The sequence below is a fragment of the Lissotriton helveticus genome, chromosome 3_1 (genome assembly GCF_964261635.1).
Source record: "Lissotriton helveticus chromosome 3_1, aLisHel1.1, whole genome shotgun sequence".
In the NCBI taxonomy this organism is placed as follows: Eukaryota; Metazoa; Chordata; class Amphibia; order Caudata; family Salamandridae; genus Lissotriton; species Lissotriton helveticus.
Window position 1 is genome coordinate 1,837,681,303 of NC_136061.1, and position 22,577 is coordinate 1,837,703,879.

At 38.2% G+C, this 22,577-nt stretch overlaps 1 protein-coding gene across 1 annotated transcript in view; it reads left to right on the forward strand.

The window, feature by feature from the left end:
* The window catches only part of LOC144824333 (uncharacterized), a 610,480-nt gene that overhangs the window by 133,204 nt on the left and 454,699 nt on the right, over positions 1-22,577 (forward strand). The window contains exon 8 of the mRNA XM_078683450.1: positions 4,115-4,271. Within this exon, the coding sequence (XP_078539576.1) occupies positions 4,115-4,271 (157 nt within the window). The remainder of the gene's footprint in view (positions 1-4,114; positions 4,272-22,577) is intronic.

The window sequence follows — 22,577 nt, forward strand, 5'->3', positions numbered from 1 at the left end:
TGAGTTCAGCTGCTACAATCCCATTACTCTCTGTGTTGCAGTCCAGATCTATATTAAAACTCCAATGCAGTGGTGAAGTTGGATATTTCATCAATATATAGGAAAAGTAACTTTTAAACAAGTTATACTTTGCCTGCTTGGAGCTGAGAAGGCTAATTAGGATTTTCATACCAGCAGCTGTCCCCTGTTAGGGCTTTTCCCTGTGTGGCAACTGCTTCCAAAGCAGAAACAATGGATTTGGCCTCTTGGCAGGAAGACCTAGGTGCGAGATATATGATCCATCTCAGCTCAGGAAAGGCAGCTGGGAAGAGTTCAGGAGCTTCATTAATTTGAAAGTGGCCTGGGTGAGGATTGCCCATAAACAATTGAGTCTAAAGGGAAGTCTGGGAAAGAGAAGCCTGTTGATCCCGGAGTACAGTGTAGCCAGCTTGGCGCTAGCACAGTGGGAGGGTAACTATTCTCAGACTAGTCTTGGAACCAGTGTCATGTGGTTCATGAAGAAGGGGACTGCTCATTTCTATAAGCACACCAATGGCTGGGACATCAGACACCTTCATGGGCAGAAGGGCTCTGCCATATTGGATTTAACCCAGAATAATGCAGTGTAGGATACTTTGCAGGAAGCCAAACAGAATGTGTTGCATAGGTTGGAAGTTTTGCACTGGAAAAGGTTTTTCTCATAGGTTATGGCATGTCCAGGAGTCAACCACCAACCCTGGCTTATTCATGCTACAAAAGTGGCACTTTAACCTAAGCTCAACAGAACACATCTGGACCGGCAGAATAACAAAGGATTATACCTGCTGTCTGCAATCTGTGTAGAAACCTGAAGGGTTGGAGCAGCTCCTACTTATGCCCAGGAATAAGAAGTGGACCAAGAGTCAGTAGGCAGACCTCCTTTGAGCAACAAACTGTAAGAGTCCTTTTCCTGGATGGACCAGGTAACCAATTGCAACTTGACCTGGACTGGACCCTGCTGGTACCCTCTGCTTAATCCTGGCTCCATAAGGTCGTCCCTGTGGTCCTATTGTGTATTGCATGTACACTCTCTTCATGTTTACCATTCATATCTACATCTCATTTCACATTTCAGGCTTGCTCAGATCTAACGTTTTTGATGCATTTCCGGTGTGTGTGTAGTCCTATTGTGTTTCTTATCAGCAGTGGCTGTTGGGCAGTCGTCTGTTTCAATGGTTACATTATTACTTTCACTGACATGTTTAATGTTTTTGTTCATTGTTTTAAAAAATTGTTAAAGTACACAGATTGGAATTTTTAACTGTGAAAGTCATAATTAGCATAACTTCTTGAAATGTTTATTAATATTGAAATGCCTAATTTTATATTGTTTAATGTATGTCGAACATCCTGTCAGAAACCCCGTAGGACTGACTTTTATTTAATTTCATGCCACATGATTTCTGGGAAGAGTTGTGGCGTAGTGGCTAAAGCTGTGGATCTTGGAACATGGGGACCTAGGCTTGAATCCCAGCATCAGCACTTGGCTCCACAACACAACATTCTTGACAAATCACTTAATCTCACTGTGCCTAAAATAGAGTGAAATGTATTTGTATAACCCTACTTGATGTACACAATTGTTTTCCAATCCACATTTAATATACAGCTCTCAATTGCTTCCTACTTAGGTTTACGCTATATCAATACCAACAAAATCAATATATGGGAGTATTAGGGATGAATATCTGCTGGTCCTTGGTTCCCAGTTTGGGGGTTTGAAGTACGGGGGCCTTAAGACATGATGAGCAAAAAAACTCCTATTACGCAATACCATCTGTATGCCTTCGGATTCTCCGACTCAGTTTTCTGACAGGATTACTATTTCTTGTACAATAATAGGCTGATTGCCACTGCCCTTTACTACCTGGGCTGGGCATCGCTGTGTGTGGGAAGTGGCAACTGAGTCTGGAGACTAGTATCAGGCAGAGGAAGAGTTGTATGTCTGACTATTTGAGTCAGAAATATCATGTGCTATAAATGTCCTAAATATTGTTTACAGAGAGTTAGCCTAATTGAATGTACACTTTCTATTATTAATACCAATGGAGCGCTATTTTTGTAAGCAATATTTAGGGCACAATATTTATTTCAGACTATATCCTGACAGCAGCCACAGCCCATGCAGGTAAGCACAGTAGGGCACTTATTTCGACAGACGATGACGAGGTAACATTAATTATTTAATTTTCCCTCGCCATCATCCACAAAATCCTCCCCCACCCGTCCCCACCACGCTTACCTGCACGGGCCGTGGCTGCCTGGCACTGATATTCTGGAACCATACCAGGAATAGCCTTTCATGCTCTTACACTTGCTGTAGGAGGGAGTCAGTCAGAGTCTGGAATGCACTTGTGTCTGCAATTCCTCCCTGATCTGCACTATGTTTCACCGGTCAGCTTTTTAAGTAAAATCCAGGTATTGGGATAGCAGATCTCTCTTCATCAGTTGGAGTTGTGGCTCACCCTGGGAAGCACTCTGATGAACTCAGCTGATTGACAAATCTAGAAATGGTTGATATATGGGCTGCTGATCTCCTGGCTAGACATATAGAAAAAGTGCTTGTTAATGCAAAGCAAAAATAATATACAGGTATTAAGATATGCAAACCCTGAAAAAAAAGCCACAGCAGCTAGGCTTCCAAGTTATATGGCCCAGGAGCACTGCCAAACTACCTATCGCAAACTCTGACCAAGGATCTGAAAATAAATGTAATGAAACTAAGATCTGGCTTGATCCCATGGAAGAAGAGAAGGGGATGAAAGCAGACTTTGTAGACTGCGTGCCGCGGGAAACGGCCACTACAACGAGGCCGTTTCAACGAAAACCTTAACCACGCATGCATTACAACGCATGCGTGGTTACAACGACAGGCTTTACCACGCATACTTTTACTATGAGGTACGTAGTAAAGGCATGTGTGGTAAAGGGTACATATAAAAAAGGGGTGTTGGGGGGGCTTCCCCCCCCCCCCAAAAAACACTCACCTTTAGACGAGATGTGCAGGCAATCGGCATCGCAGAGGAAGGAAACGGCCGTTTTTTTTTCTCCTACGTATGACATCACCTCGCAAAAATACGTGGAGAAAGATAGGCGTGTAAATAGTATTCCGTAGTAACGCATGCGTGGTAAAGGCATGCGTTACAACGGAGTTCATTGAAAAAACATACAACCGCGTGCCGCGTATCGTTAGTCATTAATACACATAATCTGCATCTGCAAACCACTGCTCCCATACAAGAGATTCTTGATGTCTCCTAATATGAGCATTAAACAATCGAACATGTGAGGAAGCAATGCTCTGTTGTCTGAAGAGTGAGTCCACACAGCTGTCAGAATTCTTCCTGAATCTGCAGGATAGCTACTCGTATGTTGCAGGTAGCGGAGGATCATGCCCATGACCCCTTGCAAGGCAGCAAGCGACTCCAAAAGCCACACAGCTAATGAATTGAAAGAAGCAACTCCAAAAGTCACGCAGCTAGTGGACTGATGCAGCAGCACAAAGTACCTTTTAATAAGGGAAGGACTATTAAACTCTTGCAGCTCTTCAATATACAAGAATATAAGGAAACATCATCATGAAAAGATCCGGATGATGCAAGGTTCCGGATCAACCTTACAATGCTCCTGTTTCCCCCTACAGTAAGGGGAAGCACCACAGGAACAACTGATATTAACAAACTGTTTTAACGCCTTTGTCCTATATAATATGACTAGCTTCCTTTGAACCGAGGACTGATTACTTTTTATTAATCTGATTTTAACACAATTTTTATGATTTAAAATAATTGTACAATAAACCTTTGTGATTTTGATTCTGACCAACTTATAATTGGGTGCTTTGTATATTAAAGCATCAAATGATCTTAGACATACTTGAAAAAATGTAGATTTTTTGGGAGGTATCCAATCTCAAGGTTCTAAAGTTTATATCCCACCTTAATTTAAGTTGTATTACCTGAGCTTTAAATACCGCACAAAACTATTAGCTGTAAATGGAAAAACTCGGGAAGCTGTAGACCAATGAATACTAGCATGAAGCACACAAGTATCCTAGTACAAAAAACTCACAGATTGTAAAAACTGTTTCTGACAGGTGGATGCAGCTCCATTTTATGACGCTTGTCTGAGGGACTCCTGTACATGCGACGTCGGTGGGGACTGTGCCAGCTTCTGCACAGCGGTTGCTGCCTATGCCCAGGCCTGCAGTGAAGCCTGCACATGCATTATTTGGAGAACACCAGATCTCTGCCGTAAGTATCACTGAATGGTTTAACTTGATAAGCAGTAACTGGCATATCCCAAATGTAGCGGTCTGTACTTGTAAACATAGACCAATTTCCATTTCATCATTTGTGAGGGCTGCAAATTTTCTTATTGTTGTAACAAATTGCCCATCCCAAGGAAGCCCCTCTGAATGAAGAAAGTAAATCAGACATGGCGAGACTGACCAAACAGGATAATGAACATAAAAAGAATGGTGTAGCAATAAAAAAACAAACCAAAACAGGAGCCCTTACTAAGGCTTGTGTTGTGGAGTTAAAAAGGTGAATATGATGTCAGGTATTATAATGATAAATTCAAGTGCATAACTAAAGAGTCAAGAACACTTTTCCAAAACGTTCCAGAACCATAATTTGATTTGAGCGCCCACATGCCTCATGGCTTAGTCAAATGAAACTATCAATAAGCCAAACTGCTTTTCATCTACCTGTTGGAATCTTTCACTCAGACTACACCTACAGATCGAATACGCGTAACTTGCAGATGGTGTGTTACTTGGCCCTTTAGATGGATGGATTTGTTGTATCGTGGTCAGCACTAATTAGACTATGGTGGGTCCTCACTGTATTTGTAAAGACTAAATAAAAAGTAATGAAGTGGAGTACTACACCTAGTAATTTCTAGAAAAGTAGATTTAAGCATGTCCATCCATCTCTTATTTGTGATCTCGGAACCCCATTTTTTTCCCTAAAAAAAAAGTCACCAAATGGGAGATATTGAAATTCCTTCAAACATCTCTACCTTAATTTTACAGAAGCAGCAGAAAGATTACCCGCTGATCTTGCCATGCACTAGTGCTCCAGGTTACACATGCAGGCTTGCATCCACATTTTATGAACATATCTTATTGTGTAATTATGATCTTGAAATCTTCCCATTAAAAGGTGTTTTCACAATACTCCTACATTTTCTTAGGTGTTTGGCAAATACCACTTGTTTTGCAGTATTTGAAGTACAAAGGTCAAGAAAAGCAATTGTAACATTGCCCCCTAAAAGAAAGCACCTGTGTTTGCACTTGCATTTAACTACAGCGTTCATGCAATTCTCCATTCCTCTTAATACACAGTACCTGTTGTATTTCTCTGCTAGCTTGTTTTCAATTGCATACATGTCTCCGTTAAAATATTTTGTCCTGTGATGCCCTGTTCATGTTTTTAGCTTTCTACAATTTGACATGATGTTTATTTTTTTTTAATTACTCAGATGAGAAAATATCTGTTGTTTATTAAAGTGCCTTTCATTTAGCTTATGAATTTATTCATCCGAAAAAGGGAAGAGTATTCTGTCTCCCTCACCCACAAAGGATTATATTTTTATCTGAATTATTTGTACTAATATTGATAAACACTCATTAACTATCATTGCTTTTTTAAAAAACAAATCTAGATTATTTTAGTTTCCGACCATAATCCAATACTTAAATGTCTTTTTCTAAATGGGGAAAGGGAGTCTCCTGGCCAATGCACCGTTGATTGTTCTTTATTTAAAGACCAATAATATTGCATCCATGTTCACTCATATATAATCAATTTATTCTAGAATAAGATATATATAGCTCTAAAGCCTCCACTTTATTAGACACAGGACACAACTCTTCAATATTTTGCTACTCAGAAAAGAGCCTGTACAGATACAGTTGGCAATGACATTAAATGGATAAAAGCATTACAGGCTGCCTCCATGAATACTAGAAATGGTAACGGTCAGGCTTTTATTGACAGCTCATGAAGTGTAGAGGTAAGATTAACAGGAATATCAGATTGATAGCCACAGCAACATTTCTGGTGAATAAGGGGCAGGATATAGAAAATGGTGAGTCAGATGGTCCTATATTTGCGTATCAGTTAAAAGAAAGGAGAAGCAATGGCCAGTATCAAAATAATTGAAGATAAAAATAACAACATACAGATATTTGATATTTGATATTTGATATTTATTGATTTGTACAGCGCTGAATCACCCATGAGGGTATCTCGGCGCTTCGGACGGAAGAACAGCAGAGCTAGAGGGAAGGAATTAGAAGAGGTGGGTTTTTAGCATTTTTCTAAATTGAGCCAAATTCTGTCCTGAGCGTAACGGAGAAGGCAAACTATTCCAAAATCTGGGGGCAAGATAAGAAAAGGATTTGCCACCGCTACAAGCTTTTTTGATTCTGGGGATGGTGAGCAGATGCTCGTTACTGGACCTGAGATTACGTGTTGGTGTATAGGAGGATGTACGTTGTTACCACGTGATGTATTACATCGCGGTACTTTACAACGCGTCTTTTACAACTCAAGTCATTACCACGACTTGCGCTGTAGGGGTGCTGGACTTCGGAATAGTTAAATTTAGTATTCCAACACCAGCCTACGGAAAGGTGTTAGAATAGTAAATCTACTATTCCTTAGCCTAGAGCGCCCTCCAGTGCAAGTCGTGGTTACGACTTGCGTTGTAAAAGATGTGTCGTAACTGCACTGCGGGGTAAAATACACGTTGCAAAGGATGTTCCCCGTATAGGAGGAGAGTTTGTTAGTGAGATACTTGGGGCCTTTGCCATTACAAGCCTTGTAAATAATACAGCCTATTTTGAACTTTACCCTTTTCTTTATGGGGAGCCAGTGGAGTTGATTGAGGAGTGGTCCGGAGGGTGTTCTGGATGGGGCGTTGTTGGTGAATCGGGCAGCAGTATTCTGTACCCTCTGGAGTTTATTAATGGCGCTTTCGTTGGTCGAGAACAGTAGGGCATTGCAGTAATCAAGTCTACTCAATATTCGGGCCTGTATTAGGGTTTTTTAGTGGAGGAAAGTAAGAGTGGAAAAATCCTACGCAGGAGGCCAAGAATATAGTAGCAGGAACCTGCAATAGTGTTGGCATGTGTGTTGTGTGTGATCAATCCTGACACCCAAGTTCTTAACCACTTCTTTGGGAGTGGGGGCACTTCCCAGCTCTTCCGGCCACCAAGTAGGTGACCAGTGAGTGGTAGCTCTTCCAAACAACATGTTCTCTGATTTGCCCCCGTTAAGTTGTAGATAGTTGTTACGCATCCAAGCAGCGATAGATTTCATGCCCTCGGCGAACAACAGATCGATGTTGGGTGTGTTTTTGTCAAATGTTAGAAGGAGCTGGGTGTCGTCAGCGTATGAAACTGGAGTGAATCCCAGAGGTCTCATGAGTCTGGCCAGGGGGGTGACATATATATTGAAAAGGGTTGGGCTTAGGCAGGATCCCTGCGGGACTTCCTTGCTCACTTTGGTAGTGGCATATGTATTAGATCCCATGATGACTGTTTGTGGTCTATCTGTAAGAAAGTTGGTAATCCAACTCAGCTCTTGACCCTGAATGCCTAGGTCTTGAAGCCTTTCCAGAAGGTTGTGATGTGAGATAGTATCAAATGCTGCTGACAGGTCAAGCAACACCAAAAGTGCCGCTTGACCCTTGTCAGCAGCCATGCGTATATTATCGGTGACCTCAATAAGGGCGGACTCGGTTTTATGTTTAGCCCGAAATCCTGATTGGGAGATATCTAGTAATTGATGAAATACAGAAGAATCCATCTGGTATTTTACACGTATTTAAAGATTTTTTTATCATTGCTTATATAATGACGATACACATATAGATGGAACATGATCACACAAGTACTTGGATAACATTAATGTTAACCCAACTAAGACCAGCCGATTTTAAAATACTTGATATGGATATTACACTTTGTGGTATGAAACAAGCTATTTTCTTACTTTCTAATGGTAAAGAGGATGGTTCTGACTCAATTTCTTTAGATTTCTATAAGATCTTTAACATAGAATTAGCCCATATAAAGCCCTTGGTCATTCAGGAAATTGACAACACAGTCAAGGTGCCTGGTTCATTAAATTACATTAATATTGCATTTTTTCTAAAAGAGGATAAACCAAGTAATGACTGTAGCTCATGTCGTCCAATATCTTTGATTAACTCTCAACTAAAGATTGATGTTACAATACTTGCTTCGAGGTTAGCCAAGGTTATTGGTAAACTAGTTATTCCAGAACTACACATCTTTATATTGGCTGCGACATTACAACCCATATACATAACTCTATTTTTATGCTGGACGTTGCTAAACCGTAATAAATACAAGCTGGAATGATATTAGATACCTATAAAGTCTTTGAACATGTGTGCTGGTAATTTTTATTGAAAGATCTTTATACAATGACCTTTGTCCATACATTAATTAGCATATTACAGGCTCTGCATGTGCAACCAACAGCAGGGGCAGGGGTGGTTAGAATGGGCAGGGAATCTACCATTTTTGCCTTAACTCATGAAAGGGGGTCCATTCCACGCTTCCCCCACTGCTTGCACTATATCTAGAACCCTGCCTGCTTGTTCCCCCAAAAAACGACAGATATAGTTGCTATTGCCCTGAATACTATAAAGATGAATATCTCGTCATGAGCAGATGACATTGCCATATATTGGAATAATATATCTCCTAACAGTGAGAGTGGTTAAAGGTTAAGATAAAAAAGGGTTGGAGAGTGTCTGGATATGAGCTAAATCTAGAAGAGACGCAAATTATATCCAATTATATCAAACTATATGACTACGGAGCCAAAAGCAAGGATGAAGGAAGCTTTTGACTATCTTGGTGTTAAGATCTGTAGTAATGTTAGTCAAATTGTTAAAATCATCTTTGAGGATCTATTTGTTAAATCTTTTCGACACTTCTAGAGCTGGAGTTGGTTACCCATTACAATTCTGGAGCAATGCAATGTTATTCAAATGAACATTTTGCCTAAATTTCTATCTTTTTTTCAGATCTAGTCCCCTGTATATCCCTAGTATTTATTTTAGACACCTAGAAGATGCAATTAACAGTTTTATACGGACTTACACGAAGGCAAGAACAGCCATTATTTTTGTCAAGCTCCCAGTGCAAAACGAAGGCCTGGCTTCATCTGACTATATTACTAGGCAACAATGGTACACAGGATATTATCTTTGCCTTCCAAGTCTAGTGATTTATTCCTTACAATGTATGAGATGAGCTCTGGGCAAATGGTTTGCAAAATTTAAATTATGTATTTTGGCCACTCTTTGATTAAGAAAGAGTGCACAAAATACTATTATTGTACAATAGGAGGTTTTACTTAACTTCCATTTATTGTCAGCAAACACACACCAACAACAACAGCAAAATGATCATCATCCTGTATTTGACAAGAGAGCTCTTCATCTGCATGGCTTCACCAAGGACGATTTTTATGATCAAGTTCCAAGCTCTTCCCAAGTCCTTCAATGATTGTGTTGTATATTCCAATTACTGTCATGATAGTTAAAGTTCATTCAATAACATGACCCTATCACAACCACAGTCTTCTTCCTATACAATCACCTGCCCTACTAATATATTACTTTGGGTACAGTTTAAGCAACAATTCAGCACGTCTCTCTCACATACACAATCCTCCAGATATTACAAAATACACTATTCAATACAGTCTATTTACTCAACTGTGACTTCGCCTCCACAACAATGGTCATTTGTGATTGTAATAAATTAACTATACAGCAGAAGTTTAGAAATGTTTTTTGGTTAGCTCAAAATGAAATGATTTATTATAAGAGAGTATGTTTTAAATCCTAGATTAGTGCTTTGAAAATATGGAATAACTTGTCTATATAGAATTAAACCTATAACGAGCTATTCTATGTTTTCTAACAATTCTCTTCTCCATAATCTCTTCAGAGATTATACAATTAAGGAGTGGGCTATAACTAACTTAAGTACCATTGGGCAATTATTTAAGAATATTAGGTGTTATGTTCTTTTACCAATATGGAAAATAAGTTTTCCTTTTCCGAACATTATTCCTTCAAATATCTTTAAGTGTGCAATTTATTTTAAACATAAATCCAACCTCTTTGTTGAAAAAACATGGTTTATTTCAATTTTTATATTTAGAACATTCAAATCTGTAGATTCTGTACTTTTACAATATCTTTTTAAGTTACTCTGTTGATAAACTAGATACAATTTCTCATAATGGTCTCTTATGCTTGCTCAAACAATTAACAACATTCATATAGTAATAGATATTGTCTCAAGATATGGGTTAAACAGGTCTGCAACTATCCACCTGTAACAATATAAGATTCTTAATATGATATATCATACGACCAGAGATTATTTCAATTCAGTTGTCAGACAGATTCTCAATATCCAAGATGCTTACTGAGCAAGCTAACAAAGTTCCTATGCTTACAAAGTGCAGGAACCTGACTGTGTTTTGGAATGAAGTGAGTATTGCTGTGACATAATGCTAACTACTTATGGCCTGGTTATGAGTCTGGTGGTCCATGGACTGCCAGATGCATGGGGGTGGGGCGCGTCGGTCTTCTGACCACCCGATTACGAATTGGGCGTCGGACCACCGCAGCCCCACCTCATCCACTATGAAACCCAGTTCCCTGATGGTGTTGCAGCGGTCAGGAGGCTGCAATACACTTGGCAGTACCGCTGCGGTCCCACCAGCATATTATGAGTTTCCCCTCCATGCACACTGTGGCAGAGAGGTAACAAAGTGGGCCCTGCTAGGCCCCCTGTGCCTCCTCCGCATCTGAAGTCACACAGGCGAGCACAACATGAGCGGACACCGCACTGCACTGCTAAGCCAGTAATTTGGCCCTAAAAGCAAATTACTCAGTTTAGATGATGCGCAGCCATGTCACCATTGATTTATTTATTTTAAATGCCATGGCTGTGGCCAGGCTTTGTATCACTATTTAATGGATTCCACAGAGCCATCAAGTGTTGATAAATGCCAGCATATGAAGTACCATATGAATTAGAAACAGCTACATTATGGATTGAGCCGAATGAGGGCAGAGGATTTTTAAGGAAGAAATGGTCTCTGCTTATCTGTACCTATTGATCAAGCTTATTTAGGATGTATTTATATGAATGTCTATTTTTACTTTCTTAGTGGTTTCTTTGTTTATGTTGCATTTGGATCTTACGCTAAATATGTAGCAGATTTGCATCCTATGTGTGAGTTATTTGCTTCTCTGCACCTGTTATTATTAGATGAACTATATGCTGATCCATTCTCTTGCTAAGCACAATAATAACAAATAATTCTAGATTCTTTGGATTTTTGAACCAATAAGCAATTAGATGTTCATCACTGTCAGTAAATCTAGAATCACGTTTCATATTTCTGTTATCTTATTTGAAAGGAGTAAATATTTCTATCTCAGACCTACGTTCGTCTATTTAAAATAAGACAACCCTTTGCTCTCTACAAACATCACCGGTACTTATCAATGACACCTATCAGACCTCCTTGTCTATAAACAAGAACACAGATTTCATTAAACACACACCTTTGAAACATGGGACTTTCTGATACCCACAGGCCTTGATTCAATAAAATGCTAATTGTTTTAGATCTCTCTATGGCAGCCTCCAAATGCTCACAATGTAGCGGTATATTTAATTACTCAGTGTTCAAAAGTCTGGTATAAGCAGACTCTTGTTTCAAAATTGTACATGTTTACAAGAGGAAAATAACTTTAATTCAATTCAGACTGTCCAATGTCTAAGACTGACCTAAATATAGTGAAAGAAAGGGAACCAGCTCAAATCATGACCCTGATAATTATGGCAATTAGCAGAATTATCAATTCCTGAGAAGAAGACCTGTGAATTAACTCCTAGACTACAAGATGGAGACATCCCCTGGATCTGCCTGAAAGGCAGTCTTTATGTTGAAGCACAGGTGGGGGCAAAAAAGGGTGAGTTCCCTTGGCAACAAAAACTAGTTTCTAGCTGCAGGCAGGAGGCCATATGTACAAGCCCCTAGCACTGTTGGAGTATTACTTTTTTGACGCTCCGGTGGCGCTCAATGTTTCACCATATCTACAAGGCCTTGCAATGCCACCCTATGTGGCTTTTCATGTCCTTGTAAATATGGCTCCCTTTCACACATTACTCTGTGTGAAAAGGGGTGTACCATGGGTGTTGGTGTGGGTGTTCCCATGCAATGCCCATTGATTCTGATGCATTTCCAGATTTCCAAGATTTTTTAAACCTGGGAATACGTCCGATTCCTACGCCTCCAGCGGAGAGCTGTTAAAGTAACACATCAAGGAGAAATACCTTTATTTCTACTAGTTCTTTTCTCTTTTTCAACGAAGGAGGAGGGCACGTCAATAATTGTTTTTGTGCAAGAAGGTGTCCCTTCCTACTGAAAAACAATCATCCCTGCAACATAGCCACCCTTTCACCATTGTGCAAGGATGCCTGCCTTTGCGCTGGCAGCTAATTGTGCACCAGAGCAGAAGAAAGCACAGGGATTCAGCATGTTGGTGTAAATACAAAGCATCTCTGCACTTTCCTAATGATGCAACAAAGCAAATGGCTTGCAGTGCTGCGTCATGTTCTAGTTAATATGCCCCATGATTTCCAACCTAAACTTAACAAAGACAAAGATTTTGAAGGTTAATTTCGCAAAATGCAGACTTTTAACTTATGTAATGAAAGGGAGAGTTCTATTTCTCAGCCCCAGTCTTGAGACAAAAGATCAGGAAGAAAAGAGCATATGTTTTTGCAGAACCTCTTTGCAGAAACCCAGATACAGTGAATTATGACTGGATCATACAACCAGGAAGTAAATATGGCTGCTTACTACTTAAACAATTAGAGGATTGCAATAGGCTAGTTGATGGAAGGAATTGATATTCAAACGTTTGAAAGTGAAGGTGTGTCTTAGGGAGGTAGGACCAGTGCCTATATAGAACAAGAATTGGCAAAAACGTTATGTTTCGAAATTGCGACTTATTGGACTTACCACCATCTTTTAGCGATGTTCTAACATGGCATAACATTCTAACTTTTTCCTGATGCAGGGCTACATTATTCAAAAAATAATATTAACAAATAAGGCTCCACAATGGTGTTTGACTAAAATATCACATTGAATATATTTTGTCATCATATTATCGTCACCGTTCTATCATGACATCAAAGAAATCATCTTCAGAAATATCGCAGGTAGGAATATTGATCTTTAGTGTTGAATTTAATATTGTTGTTAAAAAAATGGTTGTACATAATATACTTAGATGTTACATCCTTTTCCCAATATTATTGTTTTATATATAAGTATTTGACTGTTTTTTGAATTAAGTGGTTATTTTTTAGGAGCAAGCTGTTTTTTGGGCAAAAAATATTTATAAAATATTTATTTATATTATAATGTGTTTTTAGGAATTGGCATATAGTTTTTTTTTAACAATTTGTTCATTAGCACAATGTGGGGTTTATAGTGGAAATTGGTGTGGAGTAATTTAGAAATTACTTTGAAAAATGTAATACAATATTAAATTAATATATTTTTAAACATAATATTTTCATTTGTAATTATATATTTCTAGAAATTATTTTCCTTGGAATGAAAGTATATTTTTTATAAATTACATGCAAAATATGTAAGTTCATATACTTTTCAAATATAAATGAGGAAATATTTTTCATGTTTTGATTTAAATAGTTTTTAGGTTTTTTCCTTGCTTTTGATCCTTTTTAAATCTGTAGTTTACTTTTTATAGTTGACATTTTTAGTACAATCTGCAAATATTGTTCACTTCTACATTTTTTTAAATGTTGTGTATTAAAATAATTTATTTTTCAAACATCTATTTATATATTTTTATTTGTTTTTTAAAGGATGTATGGGTCTTCAATCCTGAAGAGAAATTTATTTTGAAAGATGGTTATGTAATAGTACTTCTTTTGTGATGAATTGGCCCGTTGTACTCACTTATGCTTTTATGTTTGTTTACTTATGGACATTACTACATAAGATGGCGCTTGTTTGTTTGAAATGTCTCTTGTCTGTTTCGTCTGAGTTTTATAGGTGAAGGAATTCACTGCTGGTCAAGGCCTAGTGAGACTAAAACGCCTCATGAGTTTAGGCTGCCACTAATGAATGTATACAGATATTACAGCAACTACCATGAGCGAGCTCCTTTTCATGTATGGACTACCTATTCAGGCAGGTGCACTGCTCCAGCAGATGAACTACTTCTCAATGGGGCTAAGGTAAAACAGGATTGATGGGTTTTGATTTTTATATTTTTGTTAACATTATATATACAGAAGTCTTTTTTATTGCTTACTTCTATTAATTTACGGTTTTAATAAATTATCTACAGATTCTATATACAACTATTAAAGTGTAATGGTTTCTTAAATATACTCTACATTGGAGTAGGAACATAAATACATGATCTTCAATGTCTAATGTTTTTTGAAAGTAGATTAGATTGAAGTGGGAATGGTAAATTAAACCTCTTCAATGTTTACTGCTTTTCCTAATGTAGTTTAGGTAGGAGTTGGAATAGCAAACCTCCGCCTGTTGAAGCCCAGCGACTTCTCTATTGTGACTTAAATGTGAGTGGGAATAGTATATCCACTGCTGTTAAAGTTGAGCATCTTCTCCAACGTAGCCCAGATTGGAGAGGGAACAGTAAATCGACACCTGCTGAAATCCAACATCTTTCCCCATGTTATTTAGAATTGAGTGGAAAGAGTAAATGTTCCACTGCTATAATACAACACTTTTCTCAATGTTTTTATAATAGAGTGGAAATAGCATATTTGCCTCTGATGAAGCCCAGTTATTGCATCAATATAGCTTAGAATTGGAGTGGGAATAATAAAGCTAACCCCTTCAATATCCAAAACTCTCCCCAATGTATTTTAGATGGGAGTCAGAATAATAAATCTCACTCTGTTAAAATCTAACACCTTCACCAGTGTACCTTGTTTGCAAGTGAGGATTAAAAAATACCCTTATTAAAGTCCAACACCTCCTCGGTGTAACTTAGAGTCTTATTATGAGTTTGGCGGTACGAGAGGGGGACCGCCCCGCTCCCACACGGCCAAGCCCATATTCAAACCACCCACCAGATTAGGAGTTTTCTCCTCCTTGGTGGGTGGTTCTTTGGTGTTCCCATGCCTTTGCGTATAAAATAGGCAATGCAATGGGAACCCACGAAGGGCCTTGATCTGAGTTTGGTGGTGCCGGGTGGGAGCGCCCTGCTTTCACAATGTCAAACCCATGTGCTAACAGCCTGCCAGATTAGGAGTTTCTTCTGTCTGGTGGGTGTTTCTTTGGCGTTCCCAGGGCAGTGCCTATGAAACAGATATTGCAATGGGAACACCAAAGGGAGTACCTGCATGACATGGACTGCTGCAGTCCATGCCGTGCAAGTGCTGGTGTGCATGCAACCATGGTGGTAGATGTTGTGCCCCCCTGTGTGCATCCACATAGCGGTAGGCAAAAGGGGGCCCTATTTGGTCCCCTTTGTTTCCTCACCGCCACACTTTTCATGGCAATCGCACCGCTATCAAAAGTATGGCTTCGAGGAAAGTGTGGCTTTGAGGAATGGCCCTACCAAGCATATTCACCTGACTTGTAATAAAGCCCTTTGATGAGAATGGGAATAATACATTTAAATCTTTTAAAGTCCAACACCGTCACTAGTATAGTTTATATTAGAATGTGAATAGCAAAACTACTGCTGTTAAAGTCCGGCGCTTTCTCAAATGCAGCTTAGATTGGAGTGGGAATAATAATACTATGCCTTTTAATGTGCAACATTTCCCCAAGGTAGCTTAAGTTGTATGAAAAATATTAAATAAACATTTTGTAAATTCTATCATTCTGCCCGTCCTAAGTGTAGTGTAGTGTTGCTGTGTTGATAGAAATGTTTGTTACTCATTGTTTTTTAACCTCAAATTTATTTTTTTATAATTAGATATATGTTTACATATGTTATTACAATAATATTCATACATTTTATTGTCCTTTTTAAAAAAAAATTGTTACATAAATTAAAATTAATACACATTTGAAATATATTTTTATATTAAGGTAATTTATAGTTGTACTTTTTAAATACAATAATTGGTAAATATATAACATGTATGTTTTACTTTTGTACATATATTTTTTGTATTTTATAAAACAATGTATGTTAGCAAATATATTTTTAGTTTTTACAACAACATTCTTCAAACGTATGTGGTCGCTTTTTTATTTCTGTAATTTCTTTATCCTCTTTAAGCATTTGTTAACATTTTCCATAGCATTTAAAAGAATTATACACTTCATTATTAATAACCATTGATTCTGATAAATAGGTAATCCTTTTTCATTTTCATTTAGTGACCACCACCTTTTATTTTATTCCAATAACCTCATTATGGGTCCTTCTTTGTGGTTGTGGTTCAGTGCTACTGCTCTATGGGTCAGGTAGGATTACTTTAAGTTACTTTTGGGAATTTGGTGGCATTGGAATGTATTGAGGGTTAGTAATGTTAGTATAGCCTAGTGTTTAATTATGGTTGGGTGGTGTTATGTTAAGTTGTAGTTTGAGTAGTGGTCTTGTAGTGCAGTATTCCTTACTGTATTTGGTGTGGACTACTCTACTGTCTTATCAAATTCCATTATTTGCCTGTTATTTTACAATTATGTTATTATATGTGTACTGTTTATGGGGTTATTTATTTTGTGTTGTTTTCAGGTTTTCATTACCCTAATCTTGGATGCATATTTTTCTCTAAAAGAAATTCAGTTGATTATATATTTTTATCCAACAGTTGTTTTTATTTCTGATATTTTTCAGTTTTCCATAAGGGTTTCTTCTTTTTTGGATTTTTAATGGTTTCCCAGGATTATGATTTATCCCTGTGGGTATGCATTTTTAAATTTAATTTTGGGATTTGTCGGGATTCCTTTTTTCTATTATTGTGGATTCATTTTGTGAAGACTAATAGCAGATCATGAATATCAGCGAGAACACTGTAAATTAAATTTTTTCTTTATGTTTGGGGGGACTTTTGTTTCATATTTTTTGTCTTATTATAATCCTTATTAAGAGCCTTATTACGAGTTTGGCGGTCTATGCACAGTTGCGGTGCGACCGTCACAAGCTTGCTGGTCCAACCACTATATTATGAGATGTGACACTGTTAGCCATCTGCAGACCACTAGAGTTGTGGTTGGGGAAAAGCAGCTGCCATAGGGCTGTACAGAGAAGTTACACTGCCTTCCATATTAAGAGTTGGCTTTTCGATGAGCTGACCCAGGCGGTGAGACTGACAGTTTGAAGTTGGCAGAAAGAAAAGATTTTGGTTGCATACTCACCCTTTTCTTGTTCTTTTGATCAGAGTTTAACATGGATCCCTTTCTTCAGGTACCCACTTCACAGCAGCATCTTCATTTCGATGATTACAACCCTCTTTGTGGTGAGGTACAGGTGAGTGCTTTTTGTATCATATACATATTGGTTGGAATGTCCACATATGGCCCGACGCCAGCAATGTTAGGTGGTATTTTTCCACATTTATAGGTACAAAAAAGAGGAGGAGCGGGCTATTACTACTCGAAATTGAGTAGAAGGTCCAGCTGCAGCTAATGCTCACAAATTCAGGAATTCAAAGGATGCTGCACCGTTCCTGGAGGGAAAAGGGGAATTAGATATGAGTCATGAGATGTGGAGGATGTTGTTAGGGTAAAGAAGAATTACCCTTGGGCACCCATTTTGTTGGATTTAGTGCCCTCACACACCTTTGCAGGTGTCATTCTTCATCATTTGGGGCTGCTCCTCGTTGGGTCGGCGGTGCAATACCCAACGGGCAACACCTCAAAGAGGAGCTCTTTTTAGCGGAGATCTTTTTCCAACTGCCGTGTAGATGAAGTGCGGGTGTGGGGCCAGGAAGAATTCTAGACATGTCGGGGTGGTTTAAAATAAAGCTAGGGGTACCAAGGAACAATTTATTCTGGCGGTCCCCTGCTCTCATTAAAAATAGATTCTAGAGGGTAAACGCTGGAATATTATGCTTCCAGGAACCTTCCAGAGTGTGCTATTGTTCGGTCAACATGTTTCTCGCTATTGTCCATTAACAGGCGATTCTTCAGGACCAAAGGAACTGTTTAGCAGGTATCTATGGAGTTCACTGTCTACAAAGAGTCATATTCCCTAATGTATTGTCTGTATACACTAGTGTGATTCGAAAAATATATACAACTGGAAGAAAAAGGGGGGGGGGACCGTATCCCTATATTACCCTTCTTCCTAGGAGATACCTGTGTTAAGCTGCAATTTCCTAGAAAGTATAATGTTCAGATAACAACAGTATCCAGCGGGTAAAGCTTCAGGTTAGGTCTTCCACTGCAAGGTTGGGAGTTCCTGAGCTACGCAGTATGCACCTACCCCTCGCCGCTGGATCCGGGTGGAGCCACATGTACCACATGTATCTGACACATATGCAGTCGAAATGCTCACACAGGCATCGACATTTAAGGAAAAGTACTCACCAAAAGATTCCCGTAGTCACACTGAGGGCAGCATCATAAACTCGTAATACCGCAGTCAGAAGCCTGCTGGCGCTGTGGTCTCCTGGCTGCCACAGTGTTCGGAGGGTCGGATCGTAATCAGGCCTTAAATGTTATGTTTCTATTTATAAATTGCTAATTGATAGTAGGCATTACGGCATATGTTTTTTTCATGCATATGTATTTATTATAATTTGATTTATTAATACTTTTCAGTCTAACTATATTTTGTTTATAATAAAAACTGTATTTAAGACTGAGTTTCAAAACTATAAATACATGTTTAGTATGATTTGGTTACTTTAAGTTGAACTTTAGGTTTAATGGAATACTGGGCTTTCTTAGAGCAGTGTTCTTGCAAGGGATTCGGTGTATGGTAGGCCATAATTATTAACAAATGTTTGAACTAAGCATTAAGGTATTTCATAAATTTCTGGTTGTTTTTGATATTTTATATTCTATTTGGGTAATATATTGTTATATTCTAATTTGTAGATAACATTTTTTTAAATTGATAGAGGATCGGGTGACTTTGGTCAATGGTGCCTTGGAAGGTGTTGAGCCACCCTTCCACTATGTTGTCTGTTATGGCTTGTTGAGCCATGATGCTATCATTTAAACATTCCACCATATTACTTGATACTTGGGTTGGCATATGTGGATAGAACGGAGAGGTCTGCTAACCCAAGTATCTTAAAAAAATTGTCCGCTTTTTTGTGTGTTTGTTAGTAGGGTGATACTATGAGGCGGTTGTTAGCTACTTCTTTGACTGGTACATATGCTGGAGCTATTTATTACTTTTATATCTTAGGCAAATTGGGCATTTTATGAGTACGCCACACATTTCAGATTTTTCAAGATGTCTCCAAATAGAACAGCTATGTGTGTGTAGATGTTTATTATGGAACTAATCATTGCCTATTCAAAGTTAATGATTAAATATTTTGGGGTGGTAGTTGTTTGTATTGGCTGTTTTTTTAACACATTAGGGCATATTATGTAGCACTGTTTTTCCTAGATGTGCTTACAATAAAAGTATGTTTCTATTGTGCCTAGTTTTAGGGCACAAGTTTTATTTATTATATTTACTAGGTTTTGGTTAGTTAAGTTACATATATTTACTTTGTAACGTTTTATTGTTGAGTTTGGAAAGCTGAATAAATTATTTTCTTTTGGTGACATTTGGGATTGCTCTATTGCTGTTTGTCAAGTTGGGTAAATATAAATAAAAAATAATTATATTATTTGTTGCCTTATTTCTAAAGTTAGGCTGTTTACATTATTTATTTATTACTAATTTATGTTATTATACCTACTTTTATATTTGGATGCATTCTTATGTAATTAGATTCTTCCTTTGTTCTGACTAGAATCTGGTGGAGTGTCACTTTCCTTAACTTTTAGTGTTTTTGCAGCAAATAAAGCATATTTGTGTGTCATTATTATGGTAATATTAGGAGTGTGTTGGTAATTTCATTGGTTCTTTTGTTTGATGTTTACATGTTTTAAATTCAGTTTAGTATTTGTTTAGTGGCTGCAAATTAGTGTTTATGAGTTAATGTTATGTATGTTTTATATTTATTTTTGAAAGTATATTCATTTATTTTCCATTTAAGAAAATGTAATGTTTTAATAATGTATCTTCTTTTTTTCCAACATGAAATAGGTATATATATATATATATATATATCCACCTTCCTTTGGCGAAGAAGCTATGATGGCCACTAGCAGCGGCGGGCCGGGCCGGGATCGCCACTCGCCGTATTCAACAGACAGTCGTTCTCCTTTCTCTCCAACAGAACGATATCCAGGCCACAGCTCAATTCAAAAGTGTTCACTTTTTAATTGAGCTGTGGCCTGGATATGGTTCCGTTGGAGAGAAAGGAGAACGACTGTCTGTTGAATATATATATATATATATATGTATATATATATATATATATATATATATACATATATATATATATATATATTACCTACTGGCGGTCGCCAGTAGGTATATATAGTTAGGATTTTTTCTCTATGGGTTTTTTGAAAATTCTATGTCTAATAACTTTGGCGTTTGTGGACGGAATTGGCTGAAACTTTCAGGAAAATGGAACATTTTGTTTCTGAGCAGCCCTTGAAAATTTGGGGGGGGTTCGTCAAGGGGGGGCTGAGAAAAAAGGGGGGTCCCAAAACGTGTTTTTAACATTGAGTTTTCCATAGGGCGGTTGGCCTCACTTTTAGCCCGAACGGGTGAATGGATTTGCACGAAACTTGGCAAAATTGTAGGGACTGGTAGCCCGATGTGCCTTTTGTAGGTCTCAATATATGTGCTACAGTGGATTTTGAGAAATTAACGTTTAAAAAAAGATATATATCTGTAACAGCGGACCGGGCAGCGCTCCAGGACGCGTACTTTTCGCGCAACGGAGCTTTGTGAAGCGAAGCTGATTGGTTCTCCGGCGTCTGTCAACATTCCAAACAGTCCGTAGCGGCCGCCATCTTGTCTCTCGGTAGGATCGAGAGACAAGAGGAGGCCAAAGCGAAGGGGCAAATGACCATAAGGGGGAATAGTAGATCCTCGCTGACCCCCTACGTTTGATGTGGAGGTTTTAAAAGGGCTCCGCGGGGCAAAAAAAAAAAAAAATAATAATAATCGAACGGCTGAATGGATTTGCACGAAACTTGGCAAAATATTAGGGACTGGTAGCCCGATGTGCCTTTGCTAGGTCTCAATATATGTGCTCCAGTGGATTTTGAGAAATTAACGTTCAAAAAAAGATATATATCTGTAACAGCGCTCCGCTTCGCGTACTTTTCGCGTTACGGAGCTTTGCGAAGCTGATTGGTTCTCCGGCGTCTGTCAACATTCCAAACAGTCCGTAGCGGCCGCCATCTTGTCTCTCGGTAGGATTGAGAGACAAGAGGAGGCCAAAGCGAAGGGGGAAATGACCATAAGGGGGCATAGTAGATCCTTCCTGACCTCTTAGGTTTGATGTACCATTTTGTCAAGTTTGGTGTAATTCCGTTCAGCCATTCAGGCTGTAGACGTATGTAAATGTCCTATGGAAAATTGCATGGGGAAAACACATTTGAAAGTGTTGAAATTTAGAACCAATTAAAATGTTACTTTGGTTTTGTATTTGTGTGTGATGAAAGTTAATTGGTTATGTATATATGTCAAATGAGAGGAAACCACAGCCATTTTGTGATACTACTGTCTGAGGTACATTTGTGAGGAATTTTTGGTGGTGAATTTCTGGTGTCTGATTTACACAGTACTAACACTTCTGCTACTTTTAAAAAGGTGAGTTGTTAATTTGTAAGGGGAACTATGTTGTACACTTGAAGATAATTTGAAAAATGTTTTCTGTTATTTATTTGCAGTCCTTCTGTTATACTAAATACTTGATAAAGTTAGTTTTATATTATGTATTACTAAAAACGATAAATGAAAGTGATTATTTTTTTCTGCAATTTACAGGAAGCAATTTCAAAATAAAATGGCTCACAATGAAGAGACCGTGGCAATTTCTTTTGAATTGTCCACTACATTGATTGAAATTGAGAGCACCAATAATGAAATATTGTCACAAGGAGGACATGACTTGTATGATTCCATTAGATTGATTGAAATGGACAGCACCAAGAATGAAATATTGTCACAAGGAGATGACTTGAATGATTCCACTACATTGATTGAAATTGAGAGCACCAATAATGAAATATTGTCACAAGGAGGAGATGACTTGTATGATTCCATTAGATTGATTGAAATGGACAGCACCAATAATGAAATATTGTCACAAGGAGGAGATGACTTGAATGATTCCACTACATTGATTGAAATTGAGAGCACCAATAATGAAATATTGTCACGAGGAGATGACTTGAAAGATTCCACTACATTGA